General features: G+C 56.5%; 5 protein-coding genes across 5 annotated transcripts; 4 read left to right on the top strand and 1 right to left on the bottom strand.

Annotated features, from left to right (window-relative positions):
- Positions 1-4,403: 4,403 nt before the first annotated feature.
- Positions 4,404-7,471, top strand: BXZ73DRAFT_56435 (uncharacterized protein; the record flags this gene model as incomplete). Its single annotated transcript, XM_048021479.1, has 6 exons — positions 4,404-4,826; positions 4,878-5,033; positions 5,099-5,553; positions 5,603-6,188; positions 6,412-6,781; positions 6,834-7,471. The coding sequence occupies 6 exons, from the start codon at positions 4,404-4,406 to the stop codon at positions 7,469-7,471; spliced, it is 2,628 nt and encodes an 875-aa protein (XP_047871724.1).
- A 562-nt stretch (positions 7,472-8,033) lies between these two features.
- On the top strand, positions 8,034-9,164 carry BXZ73DRAFT_107552 (uncharacterized protein; the record flags this gene model as incomplete). The annotated part of the gene is made up of 6 exons (XM_048016940.1): positions 8,034-8,068; positions 8,130-8,375; positions 8,424-8,767; positions 8,815-8,939; positions 8,990-9,014; positions 9,067-9,164. The coding sequence occupies 6 exons, from the start codon at positions 8,034-8,036 to the stop codon at positions 9,162-9,164; spliced, it is 873 nt and encodes a 290-aa protein (XP_047871723.1).
- Positions 9,165-9,476: 312 nt separating this feature from the next.
- On the top strand, positions 9,477-10,634 carry BXZ73DRAFT_56431 (uncharacterized protein; the record flags this gene model as incomplete). Its single annotated transcript, XM_048021478.1, has 5 exons — positions 9,477-9,720; positions 9,769-9,980; positions 10,037-10,229; positions 10,289-10,363; positions 10,414-10,634. Coding segments are annotated over 5 exons (945 nt in total), but the record flags the coding sequence as incomplete, so codon positions are not given.
- Positions 10,635-17,528: 6,894 nt separating this feature from the next.
- On the bottom strand, positions 17,529-20,234 carry BXZ73DRAFT_82417 (uncharacterized protein; the record flags this gene model as incomplete). Its single annotated transcript, XM_048023707.1, has 12 exons — positions 17,529-17,854; positions 17,901-18,074; positions 18,133-18,171; positions 18,225-18,306; positions 18,355-18,650; positions 18,735-18,774; positions 18,836-19,224; positions 19,275-19,310; positions 19,363-19,476; positions 19,529-19,681; positions 19,730-19,753; positions 19,805-20,234. The coding sequence occupies 12 exons, from the start codon at positions 20,232-20,234 to the stop codon at positions 17,529-17,531; spliced, it is 2,103 nt and encodes a 700-aa protein (XP_047871721.1).
- Positions 20,235-20,746: 512 nt separating this feature from the next.
- Positions 20,747-22,694, top strand: BXZ73DRAFT_82416 (uncharacterized protein; the record flags this gene model as incomplete). The annotated part of the gene is given in 5 exon segments (XM_048023706.1): positions 20,747-21,679; positions 21,734-21,823; positions 21,879-22,416; positions 22,497-22,593; positions 22,613-22,694. 5 exon segments carry the CDS (start codon positions 20,747-20,749, stop codon positions 22,692-22,694), a joined length of 1,740 nt encoding a protein of 579 aa, XP_047871720.1.
- Positions 22,695-23,267: the final 573 nt, after the last annotated feature.

The raw sequence follows: 23,267 nt of genomic DNA, 5'->3' as shown, positions 1-23,267 counted from the left end.
CCCCATCCTGAATACCTGCCCAACGAACAAAGTTCAAAGAGTAACGGGCGAAGCAGTTGTGTTGATGCCCATGCACATGGAACTGCCCAATTGCCCAGAGAAATGTGGCCTCTGGCGGAATGTCAAGGAAAGGGGAGTTGGCAAATCGTGTGGCCATGTTGACGTGGTACTGGCAAATGATGTCGTAGATGAGCAGGAAGGATGAATAGACTGTGTATGCCTTCAATGCCCAGTTGACAGAATAGTCCATGTTGCGTTGACTGTGGATCATATCAGTCGTGCGACGTATCGTATAGCTAAAAACATACGCTTCTCCACGCTGGAAGTCGACAGCAGAGTGGGGCACAAATACCCCATGCCGTGAACACGCAGCCGCCCCTATGCCTGTGACATCCAAATGGTCTTTTGTGTTGTGGGACTCCAATGCTGCACGATGTGAGTTGCAGGTAGAACGAGGCCGCTAATTTATGTTTTTTCTCAGCCATCAAAGAACCATCAGAGCATAAGTTCAACCCACTGGCTCATTTCGTGCAAGCGCGTCAGCGAGGTGAGCTTTATATGGCGCCTGGCCGACCATGTGCATCTTGCCATCCATCAAAGAAACATCACCAGACTCAGAGGCCATCTTCATGTGTTGTGCACAGAAGTTGCCGTCGAAAACGAGGGATGCTGGATATTGGCAACTGGAACAGTCAAATCAGGCTTTGTTGAATAGAAGTCCCCTTCAGAAGGGTCGCAATCCATAGACGTGTGGGGAAACAGCATTGGGGCCATGGGCCACTAAACACAGGAGGTCGGAGTACCTCTGGCAACCATACCCCGGCGCTCGGAGTGCCCACGTCCACCATACCCGGGCGCTCGGAGTGCCTACGCCCGTCAGACACGGGCGCTCGGAGTGCCCACGCCCATCAGGTGCGGGCGCTCGGAGTGCCCATGCCCATCAGATGCGGGCGCTCGGAGTGCCCATGCCCATCAGACGCGGGCGCTCGGAGTGCCTACGTCCACCACACCCCGGCGCTCGGAGTGCCCAGGCCCGTCAGACACGGGCGCTCGGAGTGCCCACGCCCGTCAGAAATGGGCGCTCGGAGTGCCCACACCCATCAGTGAAAAGCACACTTAGATGCCATCGGCCACATTGCAGGTCATTTTCACCACGTGTGCGGCAGGGGGACGTACCGTTTGGGGTCTTCTGCCCATCCTGGTGGTGTGTTCTCTCCCCCCCTTAGGCACCCCGGACATTTGATTGCAAGTTCCCCAGGCCCAGGCTCGACCCCTGAGTGGCCAAACCCTGATCGCATGGTGTGAAAAAGGACACGATGCTGCCTGGACGTTCGGAGCAGACCCTTATACCCGAGCTAATAAAGTGAGCAATCAGTCAAGCGAAGTATATTAAAGAACAGTTTCTTTACTGCAAGATCGCCATAAAATGCCCCATCCGTCTTGCGACATAGATATTTGTGGTAGCTCATAGCCGATACTTTGCATTGCCGGTTTGTAAGTGAGAAGTCTTTCAGTAGGTCCATTGTGTAGACGGTCCTGACTCGTCGTGAAGATGCAGGATAGAAGCCCAGCTCTAAAAGCTGTTCGTCTTCTGGGTCCGCCCCTGGGCATTGACAGAAGGTGAATGAAAGGCGATGGAGGCCGTTGGTGTGGATCACTGAGATGGTGCGTTCACCATGATATGTGGGGATAGTGAGATCTGAAGGAGCATCTGGGGGGGGAGGTTGGGAAGAAGTTGTAACTTCAGTACCGTCGTCATCTAGGGTGGCCTCCTCATCCTCCCATTCTGGATGATCTTCAAAGGCGTGTATCCGGGGCTCATCTTCTTCGTCATCCTCATTGTCATGTTCGTTTTGTGGGTCTGAAAACACATCTGTGTTGGGCATTGACGCGGCATTCTCAGTTCGCAGGGAAGCGGCACCTGGCACTTCACAAAGAGATGGGCAGGGGTTACTGTCATGTCCACAGTGGATCTGCATTCGGAGGTCATAGAGGGAGGCGTTGGCCCAGTGATTTTGCTTCCATCTTTCAATCCGGTGGGTTACAAGGCTGATGTGCTTGCGTCTACAACATGGGCCACATAAAGCTGGGCGCCCAAGACACTCCGTGCATCTCCAGAGGGCAGGTCTGCCACAGGAACAGTTGCTGGTGGGTCCAGCGTAGGCATTAAACAGAATACCCATGTATTTCGCTTTTCGAAGTTTGAAATCTTCATAGAATTCTCGTTGGGTCTGAGTGCATTGGTGAGCATTGATTGCCCTCCTCGATGAAATTGCCCACCTTGTACTTCTTCTTAGGCTTTGTGGGAATGTCCTGAACTGGCCCGAGAAAGAATTCCCCCCCCAATCCATCTAGCTCGGAGGAAGTTCCTTCGTGCGCAATTTTTTGACGCTTTCCAACACTGGGTTCCAATCGGGTGAGTTCTGGCGGCGCTGGTTGAGGAAATCTCCCTGTCCGTTGGCGATGGCCACGACGCCCATTTGTGGTTGTTTCGAGTTTTGGGGCAGGACGGAACCGCCTGTTGTAATCTACTCGGTCGATGGTCATTGCTGTTGGTGTTGACTGAAAGAGGTGAGCACTATAAAGACGACGTGGTGTAGTTGGCAGAGAAAGGCCACGCCAAGAGCTCAAGCACATTCTTCTGCTAAGGCGCTATCTTGGTTGCCAGCCGCTGAAATGGGCGTCATTGAAGCAATTTTATGATGGCTGGGCACTGTGAGGATCCAGCACATCACACCTTTCAGAGACACCCTTGCTTACCTCAAACTTCACATCATCCTTCGAATCGTCTTCCATCATTCTGATGGCTCTTCCTGCGACTGAGGACAACTTCTGTCCATGGATATGGACTAAAAGCGAGAAAATTATCCTCACATCAAAATGTGCAGAATGGGTGGCAGGAAACGCAACCATTCGACGACACATCGAACAAGAAGTTGCAGCGGCGCTCATTGAGGGTCGTGGGCAAGGCTCTAACATTAAAGTTCTTGGAGCATTTGTTGTGCAGGTGGGATGAATTCCGAGGCTCGCATGTTTACATTCGCTCATGTGGTCTTGTCAGAGGGTACAGACTTGGTTCGGCAACAACAACACCATTCGCACTCAAACCCACCTGTACCTCCCGATATCGCAATCAAATGATCTTTGATCGCCCCCCTGGGGTGATTCCCGTTCCGGTAACTGCGAATGTTTCTACGCCTGCGAACCGTAGAGCCTCTACAGATATCGACTACAGATACCTTGTAAGGTAACGTTAGAACGGGTGCTTATGTACAAGTCCCCTGGCCCCATCCCCGACTTCCCCGAGGCCCCGGCCCAGCCCTCCTCCGCGCTTCCCCGGCTCACGTGAACGGATTCCCGCGCCGCGCCCCCTGATGGCCGCCCTTGTTGGCGCCCCCCCGGCGCCGCCCGTCCGTGATGGCCATCCCCGCCGTCCTGCTCGCCGTCCCCGACGACGAGCTCACTGTTCCCGCTCTCCCTCCCGTTCCCGTTCCCCGATTCGCTCCGTTCTTTTTTGTATATACTTATATTACTAATGCGCATCTATCTACACAATTCGTCCGTGTAAGACGTGCTCTGTGGTGCCCCGACCACCCCCTGCCCCCCGCCACTGCCCCCCGCCCCCGCGTAGGGAGGGCGGGAGGTTATGTCAGCATACTCAACGCCCCGGCGGAGGGCGGAACTCTGATGGCGCGAGCGCCGCCACATGGACAGGCACCGCGGCAATGATTGATGCAGCGCGCGAGGCTCGCGCCATCAGCGCGAGGCCTGTGCCATCAGCGCGAGGCTGCCGGCGCCGGCGCCTCAGAATCAACGCCTCGGATTGATCGCGCTCAAGCGCCACCAAGATAATCGATAATGATTGCACTGTTTATCTCATGAACAGGGGGATGGAAGTGCTGCCTTACCCCCATGCCCATCTCTCAGTCTAGCAGTGGGAACCGAGTGTCAGATGGGGTCACCATCTTGGGCCCACGCAACAGAAGCAGAGGTGGGAAAAACAAGGGGCTGGGTGGACGTACCTCCAAACGGGAGACGATCCGCGCTGTCGATCTAGATGCAGCGGATGATGCAGTGCGGAGGCGGCGCGAAGACCTTGTCAACAGTACGTTCCATGCACATATGCAGCAGCCAGAGACTTACCAGTACATAGATCTCAGTGGCTTAGATCGGGCTGCTGCTATGGCTGCGTTCGAAATAGATGATATGCAGGGCCCCAATATCAACGTCGGAGACGTCAGCAACACAACTGATGGCGGTGCAGTGGAAGGCGACGACGAAGAAAATGCTTGGGCGGACGACGCAGATGTTGAAGCTTTCCGTGTGGCTCTAGAAAATAATATGACAACAGGGTGAGTGCAAAGATCTATGACCAGGGGCAGAAATAACATAGTATGTCTAGCATGCGCCCTGACGAGCGTTCCTGGCGTGATCGTCTCCGCACGCAAGACGAGAACTGGCAGCGCGTTTTCCCGTATGTGAAGGCAGCATACCTGCGGTGGAAGTATGGTGTTCCGCGTCGGCAAGAGGAGCGCAAGCGCGCAGCTCCCGAAGAAGACACACCTTCGGAAGAAGAGGCGCCGCCTGAGCAACACACAATTGTGTGTGTCGACCTGTACAGCCTGCGGAAGAACGTCACAGTGGAAGTATCATCTGGGCAGTGGACATTGGAAGCACTGGCCTTGGCCGGATACCTCGGCAACACCCCGGTCGGGCCGTTGCTTGCGATATCCTTCGAGACGCTGGAACTGTTCCGGTGCCTGAAGCTCGTCAAGGCATCCTTCAGCACAGAGGCCTTCGCTAAGCTCATCTGTTACAAGTATTATGTGAGCCTCTTGATCTTATTAATAGTCTTCAAGCTTACCTGGAGATAACAGATGGTATACCGACGCCACTATCGCACGGCACTCGCAGATGCTTTCGACATCTATCTAGAAGTTCTTGATGACGTCGATGCCGAGATCCAGCAGCGGCTCGGGCGCGGTGATCCGAACTGGCGTCCGCGCTTCGGATGCCCGCCATGTGGATACAAGGTACGTCTCCGGTCCGATCTACGCGACGTGCCGAGCGCGTGCCCGGCTGACCAGGTGCCGACCAGCTGGAAGGAGAGGCCCCTCTCCGCTTCGAGCGCATGGGTAGCATGGATGCAAATAACTCCCTAAAAAGGCTCCTTCGTAAGTATCGAATGGTTGGTGACCGGCGACACTACAAGAACACCTACTACTTGGGGCCACCATTCGTTGATCAATTCGCGAACCAAGTGCCGGCGCGCCAGGCACAGCCGAAGCCGACCGTTGATCTCGGAGATGATGGAGATGACGTCGATGCCATAGAGCCGGCTCCCGAGCCGGTGCCGGGTCCCGCGGACACAGAAGGCGATCCCACGGATGGAGAGGCGGGCGCACCGAGCCCGTGTGCCACGAATTGGAAGGCGGCTGCGGCAGACGAGAAGAAGCACATGTGGGGGGGCTTCGACGAGACGGGGATCTTCGCCAGTGCATGCAGGCATGGTAGGATCCTCTGGGTCGCGGACATGATCCGGAGTGGTGAACTGTAAGTAATGATGACTAGGTGGGACGCGTAACTGACGGATCATTCACAGCGCTAAGTACGGCATCGCGATGGTGGACAAGATCAACACCGAATTGCCCGGCAACATACTCCTCGGGTACGACATCGGCTGCGTGTTCCAAGGCACCCTCGCGCGCAGCAGCGCTGGTCCCGAGTTCCGGAGGCGCGGGTCTCTGTGCATCGTCAATGCTTTCCACGGCTACTCTCACTCTTACATCTGCCAGCTTCACCATCATCCTAATGTCATCACCGGCGCCGGCATCGAAGATCTGGAAACAATGGAGCGCATATTCAGCGGATCAAACGCGCTCGCTTCGATCATCCGTTACGCGAGCAAGTACCGACGGCACAGTCTGATTGTGCTCTATTTCCGTCGCTGGGATGAAGAGAAGTATACAAATCTCGCTGTGTTCCTGCGCAACAACTTCCAACAGGCGATGAAGATCATCGAGGAGTCCGAGGAGTTCTTGATCACTGTACTGCCTCGGCTCCAGCTGACAGAAGCGCAGCTGATCGAAGCAGCCGAAGAGGAGCGCCTCTATTTTGCGACCCTGCGCGACGAAAACCCTGATGATGAGTGGGCTTTGAGCTATGTGGAGCGGCTGGAGGACCTCAGAGTGATGAGGTGTGTCCCTTTCTTTCGAAGATGCGACACAATATTGACCCGCGCGCAGCGAGGAATATGCACAAAAAACTCGCACAGCTACAAAGCGCGCGACCCGCAACCCCGCGACCCGCGCGTTCATGCTGGGGCAGCCACCGCCAATGGGCGCGGGCGCGGGCACGAGCGAGGGCGCGGGTGCAGGCGCGAGCGAGGGCGCGGGCGCGGGCGCGAGCGAGGGCGCGGGCGCGGGCACGCGTGCGGGCGCGAGCGCGGGCGCGGGCGGCTCTTCGTCCTCCGACGGCTCCGGGATTTCATTTCAGGTCCCGTACACAGGCCCGATCACTGACTACAATGCGCACGCTCGGGAGACGCGGCGGACCGAGAGCACGAACCGCGTGCTGCGCAAGCGGATCAACGACCTCGATCAAGAGCTAGCCGAGATCGAGGACACCTGGAACATGACGCGGTGGCTGCCCACTGACACGCGCTACACAAAGGCAAAGGCGTATATGGCGACTCGGCGTTACCATCAGGCGCTGGGAAAACTTCAACGTCTGGTTATTCAACGCCTCTTCGAGCTGCACAAGCTTCATCTCGCGCAGACAGGTGAGTGATCGTGTGATCGTACGACTAAGCGCTGATCGGGAGCGCATCATAGGGTACAAAATGCGCTCTCACATTGCGAAGAACATGCAGAAGAGGTCGGCGGCGATCCGGCGGGCAATCGCAACGTATAACAAGGCGGCCGCAGTGTTACAGAAGCCCCTCGTCGACTGGAATCAGGTCTCCCATTACTCCTTTGTTCGCGAGTTTGCTCTCCTGCACGGATCATGGAATGACGTCAGCGGTAAAACCTGGGCGCGGCCGGAAGTCCGGGAGGCGATCGGGACCTGGCGGCGCTTGCAGCGGGCTCGCGAAGAGATCCAGATCGTGTATCGCGATGCGCGCCGCCTCCACACACACATACGTGACGAGCAGCAGGACTTCGCCGCTGTCCTCAAGCAACTCGAGCAGTCCGACGACATCCTCTATGGGCCGACCCTGGACTTTGTCCGGCACCGCGAGGCAGCTAACGCGTACAATCTAGCGTTTCTCGAAGACTTACATAAGGACCCTCGCTTCGAGGGCGAGAAGACGCCGGGCCGCCGCGAGGGAAGGGAGGCCACTCCGGAGCAGTCGATCCCCCGCATTTCCCCAGATCCGAGCGCGATCGAGGTGGAAGTAGGGATTGAGGGCACGTATGACGATGAGGCACAAGCGCAAGCAGGCGCGCTGCTCGATTACATAGCGCAGTAGTATAGATCGCACCTGAGACACGCTAGCGCTCGTCAAAAACAGCGTGTAACGAGTACAAAAACATAACTACCGATCTATCCTTTCTATTTGGACACCTAAAAATGAACGAGATGTAGTCTGTATGGCTGACCTGGTGCGCTCTAGGTAAAATTTCTATCTGGATGTTCCTATAACAGTGCTAGCATGGTTTGTGTGTGTTTCGTGCATGAAAGGCATGACCCTCTGCACACAACGTCGCTGCATTCCATGACGTACTAATGCACTCATAATCTGATGCATCAAATACCCGGGCTGCACGCCGGAATGCATGACAGATGCACGCCCCGCATTATTTTCCTGCCTGGATGTCAGGGGAAGGCTGCAAGGCATCCGAAGAACACATTTTGCGCAAGATCAATGCGGGGAAGCGTGGGCGCTAGCCCGCCCTCTCTTGCTTCTCACCATCGATCGCCCCTTCCTCTGCGTCTCCTCCTCTTCGCCGCTGCCGCCACACATGCACAGTGCGTCAAACCTTGAGTATGCCTCCCTCCAAGGTCCGTGGTATGTCGTACTGGGCCCGAACATGCGCGGCGTGATGCCGGACATCACCAATACCCGGTGAGTTCTTCAATTCAATGCTCTCTCTCACAGCTGTCGCCTGCTTACCCACGCTGTATAGGCCACAGACAGGGGTCGGAAACAATCCCAACATCTACCCGATTGTGGTATGCTGTGCGCACCGCGACGACGCGGAGGCCATCAACGGCCTCAATCGCACTGTCTTTCACGTCACCCCCGCCAATGACGTCCATCTCGCCGCGTGGCGTGTGCAGGAGGCGAACATCCCCCTCCGCGGCTCGCCCGTTTACGGTGTCCGTATCGCCCTCGATGGCCGTCACACAGGCCTTTTTATCGGGATCCCTTGGTAAGGACATCTTCTCGCGCTGCATGCGTTGTATTGACCTCATCTAAGGACCCATGTCGGTTTTCAGATCGGAGACGGCGAGCCTAACGTCCAACAGAAAGGCTGGTGCAAGCGGTTCGACCTGAAGGGTCTCCCCTTCGCAAGCGCCATGGCCTACATGATGGTGAAGAAAGGCCATAACTTTCCCATCGACTTCGACGTCGAGAACCCCATCCCAGCCCGCTCCGCGCCCGACCCGCGCCCTCCATTCCCCGCACCCCTGCGCGCGCCTCGCACCCTCGCACCGTCGTTACCCCCGCCGCGAAGCTTTGTCCACTGGTCGGCTCCCACCCCATCGCGCGGGAGTCAGCGCGAGCAGGCGCCACCTCTGTCAGGCGACGCGCTCGCACACGGTATGTCATTCTGCTCTGTGGGCGTGACATGGACTGACTAGCCACAGCCTTCCAGCAGGGCGCGAGTATTCGGGACCACGCGGTGCTGCCCGCACGCCACCACGGAGACGTTGAGAGCTGCGGCGCGCTCGCCGCAGCTATCCGTCTGCTCTTTATCTCCCCCGAGGAGGTTGTGGGGGTGCTCGTCCATTTCCCGTCTCGCTCGGGCCGAGGGCCGAGCAGATTCTCTTGGAGCTTGACCCGGACGGTACGCAGCTCATCTTCATTCTGCAGATGTTTGCTGGTGCGGCCTCGCCAAGGAGTTGCGTACGACGGCCACAAGCACCTCGGCTGGGATGGGGTGCAGCTAGAGCGTCTATACGACGCTATCTTGTATCCGCTCGATAATGATGAGTAAGAAATGGATCATTCTTTTCGCTCACTTCATCACGTGCTCTAGTCAACAAGTGAGACCTGGGCAGATTTTTTTCGCTCCGCCCTAGGTCCCTCCCAGCATCCAGCCCTGCCACTCCCACACCCTGCTTCTTTTCCCGCCCTCCCTGCGCGTCCCTTCCCCGCTCTCGGCATGGCCCGCAACAACGCAGACGCCCCCGCGTCAAAGAACCATGGCGGTATCAAGAAGTTACCTAAGGCTGCGCGCAAGCTGGGAAAGCGGCGCATCAAAATGCCGTGGTCGTCGCAGCGCCGAGCACGGCCGAAGCTCTCTTACATGGAGAAGAAGGCCATCCGCGAGAAGTCGAGGCTTTACAAGAACACGCTCAACCAGAGGCTTGACGCCATCCGCGACGAGGTCTGGGACCACGCCGTCGAGCTCCATGACGAGCTGGGTAAGCATAGCGCGGTATGGTACTACCGGCTCATTCTCCACCAGAGCAAGTTTCGCTTCAAGGAACCGCGGGCCCTGTCGCTATGGAATGCCTTCGTAAGCAAGGAGCTTCGCCTCCATAACAAAGGTGCGTTTATTTTCATCTGCAGTGCCATAACTAATGGACATCTGTCAGAGATGAATACGAACGACCGCGTGTCGTCCGAGTTCATCAAGAACTTGGCCGACCGCTGGCACGCGATGTCCGAGGAGGAGCGGGAGGACATGTGCCGCGACACGGTCGAAGCGCTCAACGAGCGGCGCGAAGAGCGGGGGCGCGCCATCCCCAACATCGCCATCGCGAATTTCAACGATTCGCGTGCGACGTTGATGGCGGTGGTCGAAGAGGTGCGCCACCTTCTTTCTTTGCACCCCCTCCCCATTGAAGTCCACCAACGCCCCAGCTTGACGGTCTCCACGAGCGCACCGGCGTGGAGGTCCTGCTCGTCGCGGTGCGCGGCGACCGGGCAAACTACCTCAAGCCCTGGGTCTACCGGTCCAGCGAGCGCATCGAGGAGTTCATCGAGCTGCTCACTGGCAAGGCGTTGGGCACGCTCGCCGCGCGCATCGAAGCCTGGTGCCTCACTGGTCTCAATGGTACGTACACGCAAATTCTAGCCGTGTCTTCAAGTACTTATCATAGTGCTGTTGCATAGGGTTGACGCAGAAGCACAAGAGCACCGTCCTGGACCTGAAGTCCAAGATCGGTGCTCTCATAATGGAGAAGCTTCGTAAGTTCTCGCTTCCTCGTTTATTCTACTCGCTGATTGGTGTCCATTAGAGGCGATGTCCACACGGGGGAGCCCCCCCGCGATGTGGTACAGCGACTTCCCCAAGAGAATTACCTACAAGTTCGGCGTCGTCCTCGAGAACTGGCCACTCGAGACCTTCCAGGCGCCCGGCCGCTTCAACTCCCTCAAGTTTCTCAACGTGCTCCGCTCAGCATGGGAGAGCGGAACGACGCGCTTTCGGTCGCTCACCAACGAGGAGCTCCTCACTTGGCGTCAAGCATACCACGCCGGCCTGAACCCGGTCGCTGTGACGTTCAACGCGGACAGTATCACCTCTCTCCAGGTGCGGGCGCCCAACCCTGAACCCACCATGTCTCCCTCCGCCTCGCGCGCGACCTCGCCCGCGTCGTTCACTCATCCTGCGCCCGCGCCCGCGTTGTCCACCTCGCCCGCGCCCACTTTGTCCACTCCCGCTCCCACGTCGTCCACTCCCGCGCCCACGTCGTCCACAGGCTCGCCCGCACCCTCCACCTCGCCCGTGTCGTCCGCCCCTCCCGCGCCCGCGTCGACCATCTCGCTCGCACCCGCGTCGTCCACCTCACCCGTGCCCTCCACCTCGCCCGCGCCCGCATCCGTGTCGTCCACCTCGCCTTTACCCGTGCCCGTGTCGTCCGCCTCGCCCATACCCGCGCCTGCGTCATCCACCTCGCCCATGCCCGCGTCCTCCACCTCGCCTGCGTCCTCCGCCTCGCCTGCGTGGTCCATCATGCCCCCTCCCTCCGCCCCGTCCGCGTTCTCCACTGCCACCTTTGTGTTCCAGGCCACGCCCACGTCCTCCACGTCCTCTGCGCCCCCTCCGCCTGGTATGGCTACCGCTGGGCCTCTCGGCACTGTCCCCGACCCCTTGTTCAACCACGTTGCGGGAGGTCAGGGTGTTCTCCTTCCGCAGAAGCGCCCCCGCAAGCCCCGCAAGGACAAGGGCATTCGTAAGGGTCCCACTGCTCGGACGCTTGCGCGCAGGGCTGCCGAGGCCGCCGCGAACGAGAACACTACTTGATGTCCCTCTAGTACGATACTGTATACATTGAACAATTATGTAGTAGGTCTTAGTCGCCGTTCAAATGATAAGTGCATACATGTCACCTTGAAGGGACTGATGATGTGTGTGTTATTCTAATCTTCGTGCCTGAATGATAGCTCCATAAACTCCTTTGTTGGTCAACATGGTAATGAAAGTACATGTCTGCCATACAATACACCCTACAGTACACCAAAGTAGAGTCTTCACGGATATACAATGCTAATTATAACTACTATGTGAGAGGTGCGCGAGACCGACCATCTTGGTGGCGCTTGAGCGCGATCAATCCGAGGCGTTGATTCTGAGGCGCCGGCGCCGGCAGCCTCGCGCTGATGGCACAGGCCTCGCGCTGATGGCGCGAGCCTCGCGCGCTGCATCAATCATTGCCGCGGTGCCTGTCCATGTGGCGGCGCTCGCGCCATCAGAGTTCCGCCCTCCGCCGGGGCGTTGAGTATGCTGACATAACCTCCCGCCCTCCCTACGCGGGGGCGGGGGCAGTGGCGGGGGGCAGGGGGTGGTCGGGGCACCACAGAGCACGTCTTACACGGACGAATTGTGTAGATAGATGCGCATTAGTAATATAAGTATATACAAAAAAGAACGGAGCGAATCGGGGAACGGGAACGGGAGGGAGAGCGGGAACAGTGAGCTCGTCGTTGGGGACGGCGAGCAGGACGGCGGGGATGGCCATCACGGACGGGCGGCGCCGGGGGGCGCCAACAAGGGCGGCCATCAGGGGGCGCGGCGCGGGAATCCGTTCACGTGAGCCGGGGAAGCGCGGAGGAGGGCTGGGCCGGGGCCTCGGGGAAGTCGGGGATGGGGCCAGGGGACTTGTACATAAGCACCCGTTCTAACGTTACCTTACAAGGTATCTGTAGTCGATATCTGTAGAGGCTCTACGGTTCGCAGGCGTAGAAACATTCGCAGTTACCGGAACGGGAATCACCCCAGGGGGGCGATCAAAGATCATTTGATTGCGATATCGGGAGGTACAGGTGCTCAAACCCAAAACCCAAAGTTCACCAAAGGCCGGAAGAAGACTGCATACTGGCTGTGGAGGGAGGATCCAGATACCAAGGAGGCCATTGGGTCCATGGGAAGGGACCAGAACGACACCTCTGTTGGTGCCGCATCTGCTATAGCCAGCAGGATGTGGGAAGAGTTGTCTGAGGAAGAGAAGCAGCCTTGGAAGGAGCTTGAGCACAGGCTTAGGAATGATGGTGGGACTGATGAGGAGAAACGCCTGTGAGTAACGAAATCATATTTGAGAATTTGGGCCCACAATAGGCATTTTAGATGGGCAGAGAAGAATGCTGCTCGCACGATGGAGGACGTCGTTGAATACCTCATGGCAAATGGCAACATGCCTTGCTTTGTGTATGGCCTTAGACGGGACAGCAATGGACAGATCAGACATTTGGTGTATGTAGTCCGCCCCATTTAAGTTCCAAAGATGGCAGTTGACATGCATACCAGGTCCTCTGTGACAACATACTTGAACAAAGCCTCTGTGAGAGGGGAGAATGGACCTCGTTGGCCAGAACCTGACAAACATCCCAAATGGGACGATGGACCTTTTGAGGTTCTCTCCTCTCTATTTCATTCCATTCTGGAGGGAGGGACACCAGATTCATACAGAAAGACTTCTGGGGTGAGTGCAGCAGCATTCTGTAGGACACTTCAACTAATACTGTGTATGGGATCAGATCAAAGTGAAGGCGTCAAAGCCTTCTCAACCAAGAGATGTTCCGTTTGAGTGGCGTGACAATCTGCCGGTATTGTTCATGCCAACTGCTGAACAGTGGCGAGGGGGTCTGAACATCAAGACTGTTATGACAGCCTGGTTCAACATCCATATCGGTGAGCCACAACTTTGTCACAATAGGTCATATAACCTGATTTAAAATAGACCTGGCCATGGGCCATGGGACACGGTCCGTCCACCACCCACCTTGGCGAATTCTCGCTGCGGAGTTGCAAAACGTCTTTGGCCTGGGCTGGTACACCCCAAAGCTCAGCCTTATCCTGAAAACGTTACAGCAAATCAGTGATGCAGACCTGATCGAGTGGGCTGAGCTCATCATTCAAAGAGAGAACATAGCTTTGGCATCTTTGAACTCCATTGATGAGGCTTCCACTGGTTTGGATCCAGGAAGCCGTTTCTTCCCACCAGAAGGCCGCTTTCACCTACGACTTGTGTGGGCTGGGCCACGGGGCGCAGAAACACTGAAGGAATCTACATATAGAACATTGAAACAGCCAACACAGCCCGAGACCAACCTCCGACAAGTCACTGAGAATGCAGAACACAAAAGGGCCAAGGCAAAGGGGAAACGCCGGCAAAAACAGCAGACAAGACAGCAGGAACACTCGACCACGCTCCAAGATGGTCCGTCCGACGACGATGGAGAACATATTCACATTCCCCACATGTCTTCGAGCGATGAGGAAGTGGATCTCCCCCAAGGCTCCCAACTAGGAGGGGAACAGCAGCATCCACATCCCCACAGCGATGGTGTTGTTGACGACAACGACGACAACGACACAAATGCAGTGGAAGCTGCTGTGGCAAACATCAGCAATGTCTCTTTCAGTGATGCCCAACCCCATGACCTTCCAGCGTCCCCTTCAGCTCTCAGTGATGGCAACATTGACGAACGTCGACTGCCTCCATCTCACGCTCTGAAAATGGCCTTTCCAAATGCAAGGTCCAACTTCCTCAAGTCTTTACAGAGCGAGTATGCACAACCCTACCAAGACATGCTAACCAGGGTCCACAGTGGTGTAGGCCAATTATTGTAAATGATGGCTATAATAAACTGATAAAGACACCCACACAGCTGGATGTGCAGGTCGATGTGCCACCCAACGAGTCTGCACCTTGGGCGACATGGAACAACTCGAACGGATATGTTGGAGGGCTGCTATATCGCGATGAAAGTGCATATGGTCTTCTCTTGGACTGGCTTCGCAAGGAATCTGTGCAGACAACAAGAACACCTATACAGGTTCAGCAGTTCTGCCTCGCCATCGGACTGCTAATGCGGGACCTACAGTTTCTAAACGAATTCATCCCAGACGAAGAGGAAACCCTCATCCCCAGCTTCACGCTCGACCACTTCCAGTTTTGCACTCTGGGCCAGACCACTCTTCTGCCAGACGACAATTCCTTTGTTACAAGGATGTCTGCTCTGGAAACATTCGCAAATGCATACCACCCAGCTGTTACCAGTCACCCCCCAAAGCCTCGGCCTGTTCCTAGGAGGCGGGCTGAAGTGGAGAATAATGGGAACTCAGTTGCTTCTAGATCTGCACAACCTCCCCCCATACCATCGTCTGTGCAATCTATATTGCATGTGGCAGCCCCTACCCGACGAAGCAACAGGCTCCCAGTCCCTGCAGCAAAGATGAAGGCAGCTAGAGATGGTGGCGAGAATGGTTTTGATGAAGTCTCAACAACACCTATGTCAAAGCCAGTCAGTCATTCAAAGGTGCCACAACACAAGAAGAAACGACGTGCAAATATGGATGAAGATGCCGCATCAAAGAGGCCTCGTGGGGCAGCCAACACTTAGTGGCAACAATTCATGGACAGCAAAAGTTTGTAGCTATTTCTCTACATCGCTAGAATATCCAACACATCGTCTAACCTGGGTATCATAGTCACATCAAATGCTGGAAGTCCACCTTCTGACCAGACCTTTATCATCTCCCTCCTATTGTACCAGGACATAACTGTACGGCAACCATTCACCTGGGGAACTCCATGTTCTATGAGGTTCGCCAGTAATAGGACAACAGTACCAGGGGAATAGCAGAAGGAACAGCCCAGACCACGGAGGCCAAGGTATCCATCAGTTCCATATGTACCCAGAGTTACAAGTAGATCGAACATGGAGGTGAAGCTGTTGATATCAACATGGTATGGGGTTATACGGTCATGGATGATTTGCAGTGCGATCCCTGTGACTGGCCAGGAAGTTTGACATCCAAGGTGGGAATGGAAGTGAGCTTGGAGAACACTCCACTGTGCAGGATGGAGCAGTTTCAGAAGTGCGTCCAAAAGTGCCCCAGGCCGTTGAATATCTTGCACCCATTGAGTAATTTCTGGGCGTTTCCAGTTCGCACTAGCCTGGACATTTGAGATCTACAAGCACTGTTAAAATAATATGAAGGTTCCAAAAGCAATATTGCTTACATCGTGCTTGGTAAATGGTGATATCTTGAACGGTCCAATATCGCATATACCAGCCCCATTGTTCTTGCACTTCCGGAAATGGGTGGTGTGAAGACGCCAGTTCAACTTATCATCGCTGGGTGGTTGAAAGAGATGTCTTATCCTGTCGTTGGCCGCATTGAGCTCGTTCTGCACACAGTCAGATTGTGTTGTGGTCAATGTTGGAACGACGCACCTGCAGAGCTGTTGTGAGGATAGCTGGGAGTACCCAAGCCAGCACGCGTTCGTCTTCGTCTTCAACTACAGCTGCATTTCTTTGCGCCGCTGGAATTCCAGAGTCTGTTGGCAACGGCACAGGGAAAGCACGGTTCCGGGCTTCAATTTCTTCCCAGCTTGGGCAACCGTGCGCCCTAGGCACTGACTTCGCGAACGCCTCCAATTTGAAGGGCACCTTGACTACCGCAATATGAGGAGGTGACTAATTATATATGAAGTCGCACATACCAGTGTTGCGAATGGCAAGGGCCACGACATCAGCAGCTCGAACACAACCTTCATGCAGCACTATATCGTCGCCTTCATGACATATCTCCGGTGGGTACGGTTGACTGGGGAACCGGCTGTGGTGATTCAGACGAGCGCGTACATAAGTTGGGAGGAGGCGGTGAGCTTGGTTTAAGAACGCGTCCTCCATGGGTGGGGGGGGGAGGGGGGGAATGGGAAGCACACGGAGAGGCAATGTGGACACGCCAACCTTTAGCTATGTGTGGGAGCACCGCGCCCCACGATGCGACCACGTTCCTTGAGGGTCGTGGGTACACTGAGGCTGAGCGCCCGCGTCTGATGGGCGTAGGCACTCCGAGCGCCCGTCTTTGATGGGCAAGGGCACTCCGAGCGCCCGTGTTTGATGGACGTGGGCACTCCGAGCGCCCATGTTTGATGGGCGTGGGCACTCCGAGCGCCCGGGTATGGCGGGCGTAGGCACTCCGAGCGCCCGTGTCTGACGGGCGTAGGCACTCCGAGCGCCCGGGTATGGTGGACGTGGGCACTCCGAGCGCCGGGGTATGCTGCGCATAGGCACTCCGAGCGCGCACGTCCAATCATTGTTTGGAGGCTGGGCCCACATATTTTGAACATAGCGCCTCCAACTTTCGATTGCGTGACACATTTCTGAATGCGCGAGTGTAGAATACGATATGCTAATTAAAGTTACGCCGACCTACGCCGTTGTCTCATGGGCATATGGCCTTCCATCGCAATGTCCTTGTCCCTACCGAGAGGCACCTCCGACGTTGCTCGAGTCGCCAATACCGCGGTACTGTCTTCAATTATACGCCATGGAGGGAGGCGTGGCCCGATGAGTCGATCGGAGGGTGATTCGTGCCGTTCCGCGCTTTCCCGATGCAGCGCAGTGGATCCTGTAGGATCGGGTAAGTTGCAAACATTTTCAAAGCTCTCCGATGACGAACCTTCATGTGTAGGAACAGGCACCGCCCGCTCCCCAGATCCCGTCGGTGAAGGAGACCGCTGGCTAACTTCCATGGGCATATGCGACGCCCTGTCCGATGTTGCGCCGGCGCAGCTGGAGGCGTGTTCATCCGCTTTCTCGTCCGACGAAGACGATGCGTATGATGGCAGTCGAGGAACCACCATCAACAACCTCGGAATCAGCGGCGATGGTGAGGGAGAAGTTGGTCGTGCCCGATCTTCGCTACCATGTGCGGGTATAATTGGGCCTGCCGATGCACTGGGCAGAGCGAAAAGAGGTGCGGGGATCGTAGTGTGAGGGGGCACGGGTGGCGAGGCGGCAGACAATGATACAGGAGGCGTCGTGGCCGCGGATTTCGGAGGTGGGGGCGGACTATGAAAAGACGGGGTGGGAGCGGGCAGAGTCGCGTCGAAATTTGTCATAAAATGGGGGGTGGAGGGGGCGGTTCGTTGAAGTCCGCCGTCGCATCGAACACGAAAGGCGAGAGAAGCGTCGGCGCCGTCATCAGTGTATGGTTGACTTGCTCTAGCTCTAGGACTCTGGCAGTCAACGCGGCAACGTCCTCTTGAAGCCCCTGGTTCTGTGCAAGTGTGCGTCGCACCAGCTCGCTGTTGTTGGCAATCTCAGTGCGAATCGCCTCCAAGTCGGCCATGGTCGCTGGCCGCGATGCTGCTCTGCCTTCCCAACGCTTGTGCCCGTCGACAGAGGGCAGGGTGGACTCTGGAATCGCGAAGAAATCGCGTCCTGCGTTTAGTTAACACACCTTCAATATCGAAACGTTGTCGCATACCTGGGACTCGAGATGGAATGTTGTACCTTGCTACGGAGGGTCCTGGCAGCGCGCTCTCCGCCTCCATATCTTCTTCGCTCTCCACATCCGGGCTGCGGATTCGCGCCCGTTTGCGAGGGCGCGGCGGCTGCGCAATGTCTTCCATACCAGCATTTTCGCCCTGCGGTTCGTTCGCTGTGAATGAATAACATCAGTCGCTCGTGGCCGTGTGTTCGGTGCGCCTGTGTCCCACCTTTACGCAGCTGCTCCAGCCATTCTTCTTCGGTTTCAACTAAAATACATAGCATGAGTTTGTTAACGACCGATTCGATTATCGTGACTTACAAAAGCCCTCCTCGTCATCGCTGTCGTTGTAGAGCCGCCCCTTCGGCTTGTTCCTGTCGTTGGGGTTCCATTCCGGATCCCCCTGAGATATAATCAGCACCAACCGGGTATAGCATGATCCCATACTCACTGGCGCAACATCTGTGTCATCGAGCGTAACCGCGCCCACAGGGTACGGAATGAAGCCGTTGTCCCGGAATTCCAATGTGTCGGGTCGAGTGCGATTCTGTGCCGCCTCGTGCTCTTCTTTCCCTGCAACCCTCCAAATCTCAGAGAGATATCTGATCCAGGTTGGGGTATCGTCTTTCCGTGCATTGCGCCACTTCCTCGAATACAACGTCACATCGCGGAAGACGTTCGGATTGGCCGTCATAATCCCCACGCGAAGCATGCGGGTGCGGACGAGGACAGATGTTGGATACCCGCCTGCGATGGCCGGGACGACGTCACATGCAACGCGTCGGTCCCGGCAGCACACACATGCCGTGCCCCCCAGAGGCCAAAACTGACATGGTGTTCCATGCCGCTTGCAGGGGCCGCATTTCATATTCTGCAAGTTGCACGGGGGATTAGGTGAATATAGGAAGGCATTTATCACAAAACCGACTTACCTGCGGCAGCGTCGCCAGCGGGTAGTATGTCTTGAATTGGCTGATAGGAACTGGCGGGGGAAAGTACCTCTCGTGATGCACAAAAGGACTTGCCTTCTGCTTTCTGGTACTGCGGCGTTTCTTTTGTCGAGCCTGACCCCCAGACGTCCCACGCGATGCGGCACGAGACGTAGCACGAGACGTGCCGCGAGATGTCATCCGAGAGGATGCGCGAGAGGACGCGCGAGAGGACGCGCGAGAGGACGGCCGAGATGTCGCCGGAGATGTTGCACGAGATTTAGAATGGGATGTCGCTCGAGAGGCCATGCTCGGGGTCCTCGACGGCTTCCGCACAAGCCGCTTGTTAGGCCCGCGAGGATTCACCGGTGGGCTGGGGGACACTGAACCATCTAAGAAACGAGCGTTAGTTGCAGCTCCGATCTGAACACTGCGTACGAACCGTCGCTCTCTGCACCACGCCGTTTGCGCTTCTTGTCTGTTGAGGACGAAGAGTCAGATGATATGGTGACGGTTCATGGAAGACTTACTGGTGTCGGGGGGAGACACGTAGTCCAACTGCTGGGCACGCGCAGGCCTTTTCGCCTGGCCATCACGCCCAGGGGTGCGTCCCCGCTTGACGACATCCTGGACGTGGCTACCGTCTGCAAAGGAGGTATAAGACAAGGCGGGAACGCGGGCCGTCTATGAACCCACCGTCTCCACCTGAGCCACTGGGTTGTGGGGACCGTGCCACGGATTTCCCCTTCGCCCGTCGACGCTTCTCCAGCTGCTCCGCAGCAGATGGCGGCGGCGCATCCTTGATATCGTCCCCACTGCAACCCAATTGTGAGTCGAGGACGGCAGCATCTGAACAAATACATTAAAAAACGGCATAACGATAGGTCTAGGACTTACCTCGCGTCTCCTTTCCGCTTTTCCCTAACATTACCGTTAGCTCAAAAGATTGCTGCAGGTTCGGAAGCGACTTACATTCGAAAACCCAACCATCTTGTAGGTCCTTCAGGGGCACGAAGCCGATCTTCCAGTCGTCATCGCCGGAAATGGGGTAGCTGAAGGGAAAGCCTTCCTCCCGGGGATCCTCCTTCCCGAACGCCCGGACGTTCCAAGGATTGGGAACGTATGGCACACCTTGTTCGGCCACGAAGCCGGCGTAGTCGTACTCGTATAGCGCGCCGAGTACAAGCTTCGGCAGAATGGTGATATTCGCGTGATGGTCGGGATATATCTCACTGATTGCCTGCACCGCACTCTTCAAGCCGTCTTCCCACCGCTGCAAAACATCCCGTGGAGTGGTGGCCTTCGGGGGGAGGTGGCGGAGGGCATAGTGGATTGCGCTCGCGTGGCGGCGAAGCGTCTGTTGTACCGGTTCAGGCAAGGATGTCGATGTGTCGCCAGACATATTCGTAGACAGACTGGATGTGGAAGCTAGTCGAAGTGTGGATGCAAGCAGCAGGGATGGGCAAAGACTTGGCGGTTGGACAGAGTGCAGTTGAGCGGTTCAAGTTCGCCTACGCGTCTCGTCACATGCCCGCGTTTAGCGCCCAAACGACCGGCGCGACCATGTGACGCAAGTCTTTCTGCCACGCTTCCACAAGCCCCGGATTGCAACACTGCCAGCTCCCAACGTGTAGTTCATTGCTCCATAAACAAAATGTCACACGGTTTCACAGGTGTGTTGGTAATGTTGATGCGTTCTCACTCCACTGACACATCCATAGAACCTACGCCTTGTGTCCATCTGGAGCCGTTTCGTTGGGTTCCAGAAGACCTCCAAATAGCGACGTGGCCGACATTGAATACGGTCGACATACCATCCAACCTGAAGACACTCTTGTTTCCCCCGAGGATATTCGGATCGCGGAGCTACTTGACTACGTTCCTACCCACCCCCCTCCGCCTTCTCTTCGCGGCATGACCGGCTCCGTGCGAACCTCACATCTTCCCCCCACCGATCCGAGCACCTACCCGTCGTTCATATGGGAGCTCGACCATCGCAACTTCACCATACCTGCGGATTCCAAAATCGCGCTTCAGGACGGACGCCCCGCCTCGCTCATCCACCCTGCTGCCCCAGAAGTCCTTTTTCCCGCCTGGGCGGCCACCACTTGGCGGGCGATGTCTGAAATCTGGAATGCTCGTGATGTCTGGGTCAAAGGCTTCAACTATTGTCGGAAAAACTCGCCTTCGTCGTACCAACGCGATCTTCAGCACTTCGTCCGAGTGCACTGGTACGAGGCCGCCGCTCTGAATTCGGACCTGTTGGCACGGTGTCAACAAATACTCGGCGACAATATGGTCAACGACGAATCGTTGAATGACTGTGTCGACGTACTAAATGCCACTCTTGACCCGGAGAGCCGTCCAATAGTCGTAACCCAGACTGGCTTCTGTCCCTTTGTGCTCCAGGAGAAGACATCGGAACGCGTGCTGCGAAAAGCTTTGCGCAAGCTCGGTAACAAGGCGCATGGTCAAATAATCATCCCATGGCATCTTCCACAATCACGGCATTGGGTCACTGTCCGGCTCGACCTCGACACGCGCATGTTCGTGATCGTCGATTCCCTCCGCGGCGCCAAGTCCCCAGATAAGACCGTCTGGCAAGGTGTACAACTCCTTGGGACAGCAATTGACAAGTTTCTCGGCCTACCGGACGGCTCAGACCCCTGGATACACGACGCTACATCGATAGCTTCACCAAGGCAACGTGACGGTATTTCGTGCGGTCCGATCACCTTGAACACAATGCAACGAATGTTGTATAACGATCGGGATATTTGGACGCCGGAGCGGGCAGTAGCAAGTCGCATGGAGGTAATGGATGGCTGCGTGAAATGTTGGGAACTGGTGAGTCTTGTGCGCGATCCTCCTTCAGGTCTATTCACACATCTCCCTTCTCAGAGAGGCAGTCTGGCAAGGACAAAGACACAACATGTATTCGGCAAACTTGGTTTCTTTAACCCCGCCGGTGGCCCCGCCGTGTATGCACCTGTAAGTGTGGTTTTCACTGGTACCCAACACATCACATGAATCGTTCTTGATACAGGGTGATTCAAAGTCCACTGACGGGAATGGTGCAAAAACGCCGCTCCTGGACGCTGCGGGACACTCTTCCGAAGGCGCAAGCGAACCAGATTCGGAGAGCAGCGAGAGAAAAGCAGCACCAGGGGTGGTTCAAGACACGGTGGCGATGCGAAGGCTGCCCAACATTTCTTCCCCCATCACGATGACCACGCCTTCAGATTCATCTGTGGACGTCGGCAAGCCTCTGGGAGATGCTGCCACCAAAGAAACGTCTCTACACCCCGATGGAATGGCGGCGTTCCGGCAGATAGCCCCGTCTTCCGATGCCCCTCGCCCTGTGGCTCACGGGATGGCGGCATTCCGTCAGTTTGCCGGGTCCCCCAATATTCCTGCCCGCACCAATCCTGACAGCGTAAATGCCCCTGCCGACATCCACAAGTCTCCGCCAGATGGCGCCATCGAAGCAACGCCTCTCCGAACTGATGGCATGGCGGCGTTCCAACCCATGGCACCATCTTCCAATCTACCTCGCCCTGTGGCTCACGGGATGGCGGCATTCCGTCAGTTTGCTAGTAATCCTTCTTCCTCAGGTGTTCCATTTGACCACACTGCAATAACCGCCATGCAACGTACCCCGCAGACTGCGCCCGGCTCCGGCGATGCTATACCTCTACAGGGTATGGCAGCATTTCGGCAGATGGGAGCGCCCCCAAACAAGCCATCCTCTATTGCAACAGGTATGGCCGCATTTCGCAGCTTTTCCAAACCAAACCGGGCGGAAAGCATCTTGCACAACGAAATCGAACATTCGACGGCGAAGAAGCGCAAGCTCTCTTAGCTACCGTACATATACACAAAGTATCTAGAATGCGATCTGGATTGTATGCTATACACACACCCTACATAAGCTTTTAATCCTTTATGCTTCATTCTTCATGATGACAACGCTCGGGACGCACGGGCGTGTGCAAAATGGCCATTTCATACTGGCCCTCGCATGGTATACAGACGTCAGAGATGTGCGCTCGGAGTGCCCACGCCCATCAGATGCGGGCGCTCGGAGTGCCTACGCCCACCATACCCCGGCGCTCGGAGTGCCCACGCCCATCAAAGACGGGCGCTCGGAGTGCCCATGCCCATCAAAGACGGGCGCTCGGAGTGCCCATGCCCATCAAAGACGGGCGCTCGGAGTGCCCACGCCCACCAAACACGGGCGCTCGGAGTGCCTACGCCCCTCATACCCCGGCACTCTCAGGGAGCACAGTCATCGGACACGCGCGTTCTGAGTCCTTGCCGCCTTCAAAACATTGGCCTCTGATATGTATTACACACAACGTTCTAGCCTCTGCCACCCCCCGTAGATCATGTGTGCTTTGTATACGAATATTACATTTCCGAGACAGCAACCCAG

Source organism: Epithele typhae, assembly GCF_022376455.1.
Source record: "Epithele typhae strain CBS 203.58 chromosome Unknown BXZ73scaffold_115, whole genome shotgun sequence".
NCBI lineage: Eukaryota > Fungi > Basidiomycota > Agaricomycetes > Polyporales > Epitheliaceae > Epithele > Epithele typhae.
This window is presented reverse-complemented; position numbering and strand designations above follow the sequence as displayed.